Below are 13,471 nucleotides of genomic sequence, written 5' to 3'. Positions count from 1 at the left end.
ATCTACCACAGTGTAGCATAATATGCAATAAGGGCCAAAACAATGTGGCATAATGAGTACTACAGTATGGAGCACTCCAAAGTGACAAAAGGTGACCTAAGGAGTACTACAAAATGTCAAAAGGTGTACATAGGGGTTGTACAAAGTGGCATAATGTGAAATTAGTGCATTTTAAAATGACAAATGTATGCTAAATAGTACTCCAAAAGTGTCATAATATGATCTAAGCCTAAGGGGCACTATAAAGTAGTAATAATGTGTTCTAAGGGCATTGCAATCAGGACCAATGTAAGGCTTCTATACAGTGGCACTGCCCCCCGACCTCACACTGCCACCAATATCCACTTTTCAACCCCTTAAGTCAGTGGTTCCCAAACTGTGTGCCGTGGCTCCCTGGGGTGCCTCGGGACACTTGCAGGGGTGCCATGGGTTGGTGGTCCTGGACCAATTCAAATTATTTATGATCAATTATTTATGGACAAAACCATTGCTGGTGGCTGCCAATCATAAAATATATGTACAATCAGAAGCAAATCCTGCCATTTAAACCATAACTGAACCTAAGAAGCACATATAAACACAATCTACTTAATTTTATATATATTTTTTGGGGCCTAGGGGTGCCGTGGAAAAATTCTGATACTCTAGGGTGCCGTGATTCGAAAAAGATTGGGAACCCCTGCACTAAGTGAAAGCGTGGAAGAGGTGTCTTAGAAGTCGTCGTCCCCCCCCCCACCCCACCAAAAAAATATAACAATGTGATTTAAAGGCTTTCCAAAGTGTCCTATTGTGTACTAATGAGCACTCTAAAGTGCCATAAGGTGATCTAAGGAACACTACAAAGTGGCATAATGTATACTAAGACAACTACACGATGACATAACTTGTACTTAGGGCACTGCAGAGTGGGGTAATGTGATCTAAGGGCACTGCAAATATAAAAATCTCTCCTTAAAAAAGTATGGTGTACCTTAACAATTTTAGCAACTTGTTCAGTGTGCCAAGTAGGAGGTCTCTGGGCATTTGATACTGTATATCACAAACACCTCATGTTCAGTGTAATCCTTTTTCTGCATTTTAATTTTCCAGCATGCAAAACACAAATCTGTTACCAGGATGTACCAAAGTGCACGATTTACTGCAGCAGCAGAAATATGTCTGGACGTGCATCTTAAGATACATGTAAATCAGGCTGCATGTATAGCAGCCAGGGGGCGTGGTTACCGTGCGTATCAGGGACCAGTCGTTCACAGTGGTACTGTAGCGTTATCTTGAGGTAACTGCTACATCAGGGACTGTCTTTACATGAGATTCTGTTTGCTAGCTTTTGCTTATTATCATAACCATCTAAAGCATATTCAGCACTTTAAGTTTACTACAACAAAGTCATACTAGAAAAAAGCACTACTAAGCCCTAAGTACAACTCATTGCTACAATGCACCCATATTGCACAATGCAGGAACAATTTATTGTTCCAAAATAAATCATTGATTTAAGTGCTTATTAGTACATGACAAATGCCTAACGCTCTATATTAAAGTGAGCAATAGATATATTTGACTTTATCGATAGATAGATAGATAGATAGATAGATAGATAGATAGATAGATAGATAGATAGATAGATAGATAGATAGATATGACTATATTACAGATACACGGCTTCCTTCAAGAATCCAGTCCCTGGGTTATATTGCCTGACCTATACATCCATGACACTGCAATACCGTTATTATCCCTTCTGTAGTTTATAATCAGGATGCAATGGCTATGCGGCTTTTCTGCTGACCTTAGAGAAATACCCAACTATAATGTCACATCTGTGATGTTTCGTTGGCATTGTCTACCTACATCTGCATCATAAGATATTGCATCATTTACAATTACTATACTGTAGTTACCTGGTTTGCTATGATAAGATAATGAATGATAATGAACCAATTATAACTAATTTCAATCATGTATCATCTGCTGCTGCAGCCTTCCGAGGAGAGAAAGAAAGCTGTATTTGTTCACAGTCATTTCTAAATGTATGCAATATAGAGACAACGAGCAATACCCTGATGAGTGGAGATGATTTCCTAAAAAGAAAAAAAAAGTTATCACAATAATTCACGTATCAGCTGCATCACACATGGCGGCATAGGGGGAAGGGTGTACTGTATAATGGTGTATCCAAATTAAAGATGAAAATCTGATCATAAGTAATTAAGCACATTTGCATTTTTTTCCAGATTCACAAATGTAAGGTCACTGTGAGAACTGTGATACCTGACAATGCCTGTACTAATGGTATTTACCCAGGGGCGGATTTAGGGATGAGGGCGCCCCTAGGCACAACAATAATGTTTACTAAGTAGGACAGTTTATAGGGGCAGTATCTGCATGTCCTATCCATTTACACTCTATTTAAGATGGAATATAGTACAGTACAGTGGATATTTTGCAGTTATTGGTACATTTTGGGCTGACAGTACTATCACAGGCATCCAAGTGCCGCCCCCAAACATGTGCCGCCCCTAGGCCGGTGCCTCACGTGCCTAATGGGAAATTCGGCTCTGTATTTACCTCTCTGCTATGTATTATTCTCCTCATGTCAGTCTGCATGGCATACCAAGCAAATAGAAAAACACAATGTCTCACTACTCCATCCCTGGCCCTAGAAGACATATAGCACAGCGTTTGTGTTACCAGGAGTGACTGCTCGTGGAAGGGAGGAGATGAGAGGGTTACTCTGCAGTGAGGGAGAAATCCTAATTTCTTCAGGCATTTCAAGGGTAGTTACACACACTGACACAATATTATATATATATATATATAACTTGTCACTGAAGAGTGACACAAAATAATTTTATTACACAATTATATAACAACAATTGTACCGATATCAGTATTGTGCCATTAATAAATATTTGTGATTGTGTAGGATAAACATGTGTGAAAATGACTGTGGTTGTTTGGGCAGATTGTATCTGTAGAATCATACAAATATATGGTAAAGATTGAGAAAATTGTATTTCTGTCCCCCCCAGAAGCGCTGTACTGTATACAAACTGTATACAACCATTAGCTCCTCTTCTTTGCATCTTTATCTATATAGATTGAATAGAGGAGTGTTACAAGGTAATATCAAATGGCATTTACAGCAGAAGAGACAGATTCCCTGTTATTCCTGCATTGTTGTGTAATCGCTGTCATCTACAGCAGTATTTATTTGAGCGTCAATATCTAGTATAAATGAATCCGAATGCGGCATTCCAATGGAATTATAAGAGATGCTGGCCATTGCTTTCTTCTGTGTACATAAGCTATGGTAGGATTTGTAGCTAATATGGCTATACCAATAAAGTGCTGTCATAGTTTTAATGGTAATATAAGGTCTACCGTAAATTTCTACACCAATTCACCACCACTTCTGCTACTCTTACTACCTACTACTTTTTTTAATGTTTTGCCAAATATTTTATTTAAGGACATTCTATATACAACTGAATAACACTAATATGTGTATAGCAATCTCCTGAAGTACCTTTTATTCCTTAGATTATGCATATATCTGTATGCATCTATCTATATCTATCTATCTATCTATCTATCATCCTAGGAAGTTGCATATAAGGATAGATAGATAGATAGATAGATAGATAGATAGATAGATAGATAGATAGATAGATAGATAGATAGATAGATAGATAGATAGATAGATATAGATAGATATATAGATATATATATATATATATAGATATATATATATATAATTAAAATAAAATTAAAACATTTAGACCAGTGAACGGCTTAGACGAAATGTCCGTTTGTAATTAAGGCTCTATCACTGAATTGGAAACAAACATGGCAAATTATAGCATAGCCTCCTAAACAAAATTAATTGTATTTATTTGGGTTTCACATATACCTGTAGAGTTATATTGCTCATATCTGACCACATTGCTCTGTTTTATTGGCCTCTTACAGTATTTCTGCCTGCCCCAGGTGACATGACTGGGAGGGGGAGCTCCCCCCTGTCGGACATGCGGGCATGTGCAAGGCACAACCACAGGACAAAAGGTGGCACAAGTGCAGATGCCTATTACAGAACACGAACCCTCCCCCTTTTAACATAAAATTGTTACACAGTGCATTTTGGTATTAGATAAGTACATTTCTATGCTATTATGAATTAGGTGTAAATAAATACATATGTTCCAATATTTTTTTCCTAAATATTAACAACACCAGCGTATAAAGATATTAGTCATATACACGAATATAGATTTATAATACATTATCAAAATTCATGGGGATAGGATAAAAATGCCACAAAGTTTAATTTAATAAAACAATGTTAATATACAATATAGTGATGTCTGCTTATTCGTATAAACTTCGATGGCATTTAACATATAGAAAGCCCATTTTGTAGCAAGCTTGGTAAATCTCGAATCGTTTTGGGTTCTGCCATGAAAGCATGCGCCATGACTCCATAAACACAATGACATACCAGGACTGGCATCACCATATATTCTGTGCATCTGTTTTGCACAATGTACACACACACACACACACACACACACACACACAGTATATTAGCCTATAAATACATGCTAAGTAAAAACATATAAACAGAGATATTTTGCCTTTACTTAAAATAACGGTTTGCTGCTTACAAGGCAAATTACTCTATTGTACATTTGTAATTAGGTTTCACAAATTGCTCAGCCCTCCCTAACCCAGCGTCTACATCAGACTACAGGATCCACCGCAGCGTTGGGGCCGCTTGTTGTTTTGCCCTAAATCAAAAAGTAATGAGGTCAGATGCCCTCTGACCTTAGAACCAGCTCCATAGCAGACACTACAAGACCAGTGCACCTTAAGCTATTGGTTCTTTTTCTTTCTTTCTGAAATGCTATAGAGGAGTTCTCTTCTTTCTTTTGCATAGTGTTCCAAGAATAATATATCACCAAGTATAGTAAATACCTTATTTTGCAATTACTTCATTGGTTTTAATTATTTTATAATTTTGTATTAGTATATGTCGAAATGCAAGGAAATGAAGTGTTAACGCAGAGAGGTTTATATGCCAGCATAACCTAAGTGTTATAAAAGTGAGTGATCAGCAGTGGGAGAAATATGTGGGCTGGTAAAGAAGAGAAAGATCATCTCTTAGAAAAGTGTCTCCACCTCCCCCCTTGTATCATTTAGTCCGGCCTAGTCCCGCCCTCCAACTCATAAATAAATGACTACTGTCCACATCAAATTCCACAGCTCTCTTCCTAAGACAAACACTGGAACAGGCGTGTCCACTGCAAGCTGCTAATCAGTCACGTCCCCTTATACTACATCTATTCACACCTTGATCCCAGAAGGGAAGAGGCAGCAAACAGGCAGCACAGAGACAATGTCTACTGGTTCACTGAGTGATGTGGAAGACTTCCAGGAGGTGGAAATGTTGGGATGTGAGGGCATCAAACTGGATTCTAGTAAAGAGTTTCTTATTTCTAATGACAGCAACGAGGAAAGCTCTACCTGTGACAACGAATCTCCAAAGAAAGGAAGGGGAGCTACAGGAAAGAGGAGAAAAACCCCACGCAAGAAAAGTCCACTGAGCGGGGTTACCCACGAGGGAAAGCAAGTTCAGAGAAATGCAGCTAATGCAAGGGAAAGAGCCAGGATGAGGGTACTCAGCAAAGCTTTCTCCAGACTAAAGACCACCTTACCCTGGGTACCACCGGACACTAAACTTTCCAAGCTAGATACTCTGAGACTGGCATCAAGTTATATAGCACACCTGCGACAGATCCTAGCCAATGACAAGTATGAAAATGGGTACATCCATCCTGTTAACTTGGTAAGCGTCCTTGTTTGGGGAATATACCAATGTATTTGTATACTGACCAGATAATAGGACTTTCACAGTGTGCGTGTGCTATGTTTACTGTATACATAAAGAATAATGGTTGGAAGATGACAGCTCAAAAGGGGGTGACAGCTGCTTGTTGTGTATGTGACATAGCAGTTAATACATTGGAAAAGTATTCTGCACATTCCTTATGTTTTGTTATAACAATCTGCATTAATATGTATTACATATAGCGACATCCTAATCTGCAGCGCTGTAAAATTGGGGTGAGCATAGATTTAATGAGCCACCTATACATAGAGACCCCAGTGTACTCATATTTCTTATGTTATCTCTCCTGTCTGGAAGTTATGGAGCTGTTGGACGTTCTGGAAGGAAGAATGTCTTTATCAGCACAGCATGAAACGAACTCCCCTTAATTAATATAAGGTTACACAAGAAACGGTGTTTATACATACTGTAGGATTATACATTTCTTTAGCCCTAGTTTTCAAAGCAGATCATAGATAAAAAACTACTAAAGATAAGCGATTAATAACAATGCTAATTAAGTATTTCTGTAGGAATATTTATTTGAAATTGCAGAACTTAAAAAAATCCAAGGATACTGTAGCTAAGACAAAACAGACATTAAAGTCCCTACAGAACAACACATCGATTCTAGAGCAAGAAGTAAACTTCTTTTAGCCAGATAAGATCAGAATAACTGCACGAGGCTTTGAACTCGTCTGATGTAATGTTTTTGCTGCTGCATGAAACATAAAAATGAATGCCCCTAATATCTGGGCTCCTCCTTGTCCTTGTACATAAAGATAATTGTGTAACTAGAGCTAGTATCTGAGGAAAGAGAAAATAAATTCTCACGAATCACTGAGCACAGTGCTATCTAGCAGATGACTAATCCCCATGTCAAGACTCTCATCCCACACCAGAATTATATTATCCATTTACATAGTGTTTTATAGGCACAAATGTATAACATTCCTTCGGCCACATCTGCCCAATGATTTATACTTGTATACCTGCACTGACTTATAATAATTGTGTTGCATTGTCCATAATGAGATTTAAATGTAATTTTTTTATATCATAACCGATTGTTTTGTTTTATTCTTCCGATAGACATGGCCGTTTATGGTGGCTGGAAAACCTGAAAATGACCTAAAAGATGTGGTGGGTGCTAGCCGGCTGTGCGGGCCCACGGCCTCCTGACCCCATTGCTGGACCCTTTTGATGGACACTGCAGAATGGGGCATCTCATTTTATGAAAACAACCATATGTAAAGACAATACGAGTATAGTCAAGAAGAGACCAAATGTACATAATCCTTCCTTCAAAAGATCTCTTTTATATTTAACTTTATGGCCTTGTACATTTCATCTTGTCCTGAGCCTTGCTGGTCCAAGGGATTTCAGAACATTACCTGCAATTTTGTACAATGATTTCATGCAGATTACCTGCAGAGTGGGCTTTGTAAGTCTTGTCTGCGGGTTAACTCTCATTTCAGATATACAGATTTATATTAAAATATAAATATATATATATATTTTCTTCAAAAAGATTAGATATTTCTGCAAATAAATCCTTGTTTATATATGGATTCTTTCTGTGTTACGTTTGGATGTTTCAAAATGTAATTAGATGAGAGTTAATGCTTAATATTGAACTATTATAAAGATTTATAATAGAGGTCACGGGGTAAACATTACACTTGTCGTACTATCGGGGTATTGCTGTAGTGTAATAACGGGGTATTGCTGTAGTGTAATAACGGGGTATTGCTGTAGTGTCATAACGGGGTATTGCTGTAGTGTCATAACGGGGTATTGCTGTAGTGTCATAACGGGGTATTGCTGTAATGTCATAACGGGGTATTGCTGTAGTGTCATAACGGGGTATTGCTGTAGTGTAATAACGGGGTATTGCTGTAGTGTAATAACGGGGTATTGCTGTAGTGTAATAACGGGGTATTGCTGACCTTGGACATAATAGTGCACGATAGCCGGGCACGATTTATTCAGTATAGTGCTGAAATAAATAATAATAATAATAATAATAATAATAATAATAATAAATAGATAGATAGATACCAATTATGGATATTCTTTCTTGACATGGTTCAACAGCTGTTCAGCGCCTGAATATAAGTATAACCCTCTTCTCTCAGTACTGTTTGATTGGAAATGAAATACTCCAAATAATAAAATAGTTGTAATATTAGAACTTATTATACTGGTTTAAATGTATAAATGATATTTTATTAGAAGCTTTATATCATTTTGACGTCGCATTTTCAGTCCCCACCTAATTACAAATATCACACAATATAACTCATAAGTGATTATTGTTTTGTTACCCCTGAAGTTACCCCTCTAGGTATGGGACAGTCCTTTAATGTAATAGACACATCGGTATACGCTAAGCAATACTCAATTATCTAATTATAATAAAGTACTGGGTAAACTTTTTTTTACAACCTCATGTGTTTTAAAACCTCGCAGAGTAATAATGGCTCAGCACAGGCGATTTATCTGCCAATGATACAGTATCACAGTGACTGATCGGGTGTCATTGTGCACAAGGCCAGTGATTAATGGCACATAATTAGAATACATGATAAGGTATAAAGGTGTCCTCCTTTGTGTGTTATGAAAGGAAATGATGGATTTTAGTTCTCGCTCTTGTACTAGACCAGCCTGCTGTAGATCAGGCTGAGCAGTGTCAGGCCACCTACAGGCTCTGCTTATGGCTTATCTCTCTGACAATTTATTTTTATAAGGGTGTCCATTAGGGTGAGTGTACTCCGGTATCTTTCTAATCCGTCTCTGCTTTCAGTGCCTTGGAGATGAGCTATAGATCACTTGTCCGATGCCCTGTGCAGCTGACAGTCGGTCAGACCACTCATTTTATGGCCCCCATTACAACACAGTTATTGCCCAGTTAGTAGAAGAGGTCTGTATGATTGCATCTGTTTCTGTAATGGCATATACTAATGCAGCCTGTGTAACATTGCACTGATGTCTATCTCCCTATACAGCGTATATCACCAAAGGACACCCACGCTGCCTCCGTGCTGAAGGGAATAAGCCAAGGAGCTAGGAGCGGGTGGCACGGGGAGGGGGGGAGTGATCCTGCTGGGGGGCTGTGGATCTGTTGCCGGCCAGGAGTGAGGGAGATTACTCTGAGATAAACACACTGGGGTGGGGGGATGAGATAGTGGTATTAGAGCAGCTCATCCAAGAGATCCCACCAGAGCTGTGTAATGTCTCAGGGTTATGACCGGACTGTTTACACCATGTCCTCTGTTTATACTGTGTGCTAGCAGAGAGCTGAACATTTCCGCTGCACTCCTCCATCTCCTCCCAGCTCTCCCCAGAACTGCAGGATAGCTGCCTCTCACTAGCACATGCCTGTGCAAGCTAACTGCTCTAAAACTACAAATCCCAGCAAGATCCCTCCTGGGAAGCATAGTATGCTGAGAGTTGTAGTATTGCCCACAAGTGCTGGGAAGGCACGGGATGCTTACCTCTGTCCTAGACTGAGCCAATGGGCTGCATTACACCGCCCTGTCCCCTTATTTATTGCACTGCTATACTTCTCATATCCAACGTGTCCTCCCTTTCCATCCCCTCATGTTTGTCTTTCATTGAATCATTTGTTTTCCCACCAACCTCCCCATGGATATTGAAGATCTAATGAACCCCTGACCTAAATCTGCTCCATCACCGACCATCAGCATCTAATAAGTCACAGGGACCAGCAGGGATCATGTTCATGTTTAAAAACAACTCCTGCAATGCGCATAGGTCTTTTTATATGAATACAGCAAGCCCTCTATAAAATGAAGCCTGACTATAGTCAATACAGCTACATTATTCACCGTCCTACTGTGAAGTGACCTACCATGGCGGGAGAATATGATATTATATGTGATATTACTGCAGCATTAGTATGCAGGGATACCACACACAGCTCCGGGACACACGGCAGAAAATAGAGGAATACAATGTTGCAATTGGAGATTATTTAGTAAAAAGAAAGTTACATTTCCCCTGAGCTTTTGGGCTGATGTGACATTATCTATAAAGTACATACTTAGATTTATTATACTAACTCGGGTCAGCTTTAAATTTATAGCAGCGTTATACCGGCGTTTTATTATTTATAACTTTATTGGGTATTGATTGTGAATTGAGTCCTCTCTATATTCCATCAACAGAATTTCAGAACTCTACTGCAGAATATCGCAGATGCTTGCACTGATTTATATTGGAATTCTACTGCAGAATATCGCAGCTGCTTGCACTGATTTATATTGGGATTCTACTGCAGAATTTCAGAACTCTACTGCAGAATATCGCAGATGCTTGCACTGATTTATATTGGAATTCTACTGCAGAATATCGCAGCTGCTTGCACTGATTTATATTGGGATTCTACTGCAGAATATCGCAGCTGCTTGCACTGATTTATATTGGGATTCTACTGCAGAATATCGCAGCTGCTTGCACTGATTTATATTGGAATTCTACTGCAGAATATCGCAGCTGCTTGCACTGATTTATATTGGAATTCTGTTATATTGGCTAATCCTATTTTAGAATTCTACTGCAGAATATTGGTTTAAAATGGTAAAAAGATGTTATTGTGGGTTTCTATCTGTGCTATGTCAAGAACTTAGAAATATTGGGATAGTGTTACTGATCTTACATTTGTTAGGTCTGATAAGCACCTTTTGCTGATGGGGGAGGTGTATTGGGAGGGCCAGTTAATTCAGGATGGATGCATGTTTATGATATATTCAGTATAGCTTGGAACACCAGTCCTTCAGGATGTTATGGATCTTATATATGAAGGCTCTAGTTATCAATGGTCAGCTTTAAATTAACAGCAGCATTATACCCACATTAAATTGAAGGAAACCAGAAGGCAAACAACAAACCAAAATTACCTCTGAAGGACTGCATTATATCCAGAACCAAAACTCAGGAATATTAGGTAGTCTCAATGCACCTAATGCCATGAGAACACATAGACCCGGCCCACCACCCCTACGGCTGAGAACATCAGGAATGCCCCCAGGCCTACCCCTCATGGTGAGCATGGAGCTGTGGGGAGAAAGCACCAGGGCCAGCTTATGTAGCAACACTCCCCCCATACTTGAACGTGCTCCCTACTTGCTCTCACGAGTCCAGGACATTTATGACTATGAAAATACTGTATCTAAATATTCCTCTTTTGTCAGTTCCCTGCAAAGGTGTTTTCATGTAATGACCCCCCATACATCTACCCCACCATGTGCTATTCCTGTAATGTGTACCTCTGAAGATTGCACACCCTGCCAGCGCTGACCTGTGCAGTGCACCCAGATGTTGCATCAGATGGTTTCTCTGCGGGCAGGATGTGGATCACGTGAATGTTTCTGTGCAGGGTATATCATACTAATACACAAGTATTTGCTTTCCAATATATGCATTGGGTCCTTGTATGGCTCGCCTCCTACAATGTAACCTTCGAAGTGCGCCCACCATGGCTGCCTTATCTGGTGCACTTGTGGATGGGATGAAAAATACATGGACCTGAGTCTACACTGAAATCACCCATTTTGTGTCATTTCTTCTAGGGGTAATCTATTCCACCCAGGGTAATCCTACAGTGCACCTAAAATGGCTGCCACACCTGGTGCCTTGTCAGAGTGTACACAACCCATGGAAGTTATTATCTAAAATGCTGCACCACTCCTGCATTAGGCTTACTGTGCTCTCAGGTGTTTATTTTGTCTGTGACTTGTCTGTTACTGTACTACCTACATCCAGTGGGCGGTATTCAATGAGCCGGAATCGCCAAGTTTTATGGCGATTCTGTGTTTTTATCGTGTCTGACGGTGATTTTTGGAGCCCCAAATGCGAATCACCCTATTCAATGAGCTGAAATCACCGATGACGACCGGTGAATGAAGCAGCAATCGCCAAATGTTATTCTCTACAAATCGCCGTTTTTTGTCTATAGGATTTTACATGGGGAATCGACGGTAGTTGAGGGGAATCGCCAAAAGTGTATTCAATGAGAAGTTGGCGATTCCTTTTTCTTCTTTCATATCGCCGTTCCTCACCGAGTGTCCCTCGTCATCTTTTTCTGGTGAACTTTTATAGGAACATGTCAAATAATTGGTTTTAAGTGTTCTATTTAACTATGCAAGTCTAATGTATTATTATTTGCTGCCCTTGTGTGATGTCATGGTCGTAGAAGTGCTATACAAATATATATTTAATTTTTTCAGGTATTTTTTTTTTCTCCCACAAAGCACTGTTCTTACCCATGGTGCACCTCACTTACCCATGATTCTCCTCCCCACCTCACTCCTTCGTTTGCCCTTTGAGCAGAATACCCAGCGTTTGCCGTATGCTGTATGGGAAGCGTTTGTCCAGGGTAATTTGCTTTTTTCTTGCATTTCTCTGCATTTTTTTAAACAACTGACTACATTAATGCGGCTGTATAGGGAAACGCCGGTATGGCTGAGAATCGCCGTTAGGGCCGGCGATTCTCAGCCACGTTGAATAGGGTGACTTGGCGACTCCCCACGAATCCCCATGCATGGCGATTCACAGCTAAAAACCGGCGATTGGCAGGCGAATGTTAAATCTGGATCACTGTGACCAACGATTCTGGCTCATTGAATACCGCCCTCTGTATTATGTGCGTTGTTTTTAATGTCTGTAAAGCGCCTTGAGTCCTATTGGAGAAAGTGCGCTATATAAATAAAACTTACTTATTAACTAAATACAAACTAACTTTGATACATGCTTACTAACTTGCATACTAACATACTTACTATCATTGTAACTTATGCACATACTTACTAAATTACATACTTAGTAACAAACGTTTACTACCTTATATAACTTACTTCCATACTTACTAACTAAATTCATACTAACTTATATATTAACTTATGTATATACTTACTAACTGCCATACTAACTTCCATACTAACTTCCATACTTACGAAGTTACATAGGGCCTTATTCAAGTTCACTCTTTCTGACAAAATCCTTCTTAGATGGACAAAACCATGTACACTGCAGATGGAGCAGATGTTACTTGTGCAGAGAGAATTAGATTTGGGTGGGGTTTTACTTCAAAGTGAGATCTATATTGCAGTGTAAAAATAAAGCAGTCAGTATTTACCCTGCACAGAAACAAAATAACTCACCCACATCTAACTATCTCTGCACATGTTACATCTGCCCAACCTGCAGTGCACATGGTTTTGTCCACCTAGGAAGGTTTTTTGTCAGAAAGAGTGAACTAGAATAAGGCCCAAATTAACTTACACACTTACTATCAGCTAACTTCCATACTTACTAAACTAAACTAAATACATACTAACTTACATATTAACTTATGTATATACTTACTAACTTTCATACTAACTTACTAACTTCCATACTAACTTACGTCCATACTGTACTAACTTTCACACTTACTATCCTACTAACTTACATACTTACCAATTTACATACTGTTAGTTCGAGAAAAAAAGGGCTTTTTTGTGTCTTACAAATTCCAGTTTAAATATTTAAAATGGAAATAAAGGTACTCTTTACCTAGAA

The 13,471-nt window shown here is 39.1% G+C and overlaps 1 protein-coding gene across 1 annotated transcript; it reads left to right on the top strand.

Annotated features, from left to right (window-relative positions):
* The first annotated feature begins 5,254 nt into the window (after window positions 1-5,254).
* Window positions 5,255-7,458, top strand: TCF21 (transcription factor 21). Its single transcript, XM_083176663.1, has 2 exons — window positions 5,255-5,845; window positions 6,980-7,458. Exons 1-2 carry the CDS (start codon window positions 5,396-5,398, stop codon window positions 7,067-7,069), a joined length of 540 nt encoding a protein of 179 aa, XP_083032789.1. The 5' UTR covers window positions 5,255-5,395; the 3' UTR covers window positions 7,070-7,458.
* The last annotated feature ends 6,013 nt before the right edge of the window (window positions 7,459-13,471 follow it).

This window comes from Crinia signifera, chromosome 3, assembly GCF_055691185.1.
Source record: "Crinia signifera chromosome 3, ASM5569118v1, whole genome shotgun sequence".
NCBI lineage: Eukaryota > Metazoa > Chordata > Amphibia > Anura > Myobatrachidae > Crinia > Crinia signifera.
The sequence above is the reverse complement of the archived record's forward strand: the minus strand, read 5'-3'. Positions and strand labels throughout refer to the sequence as shown.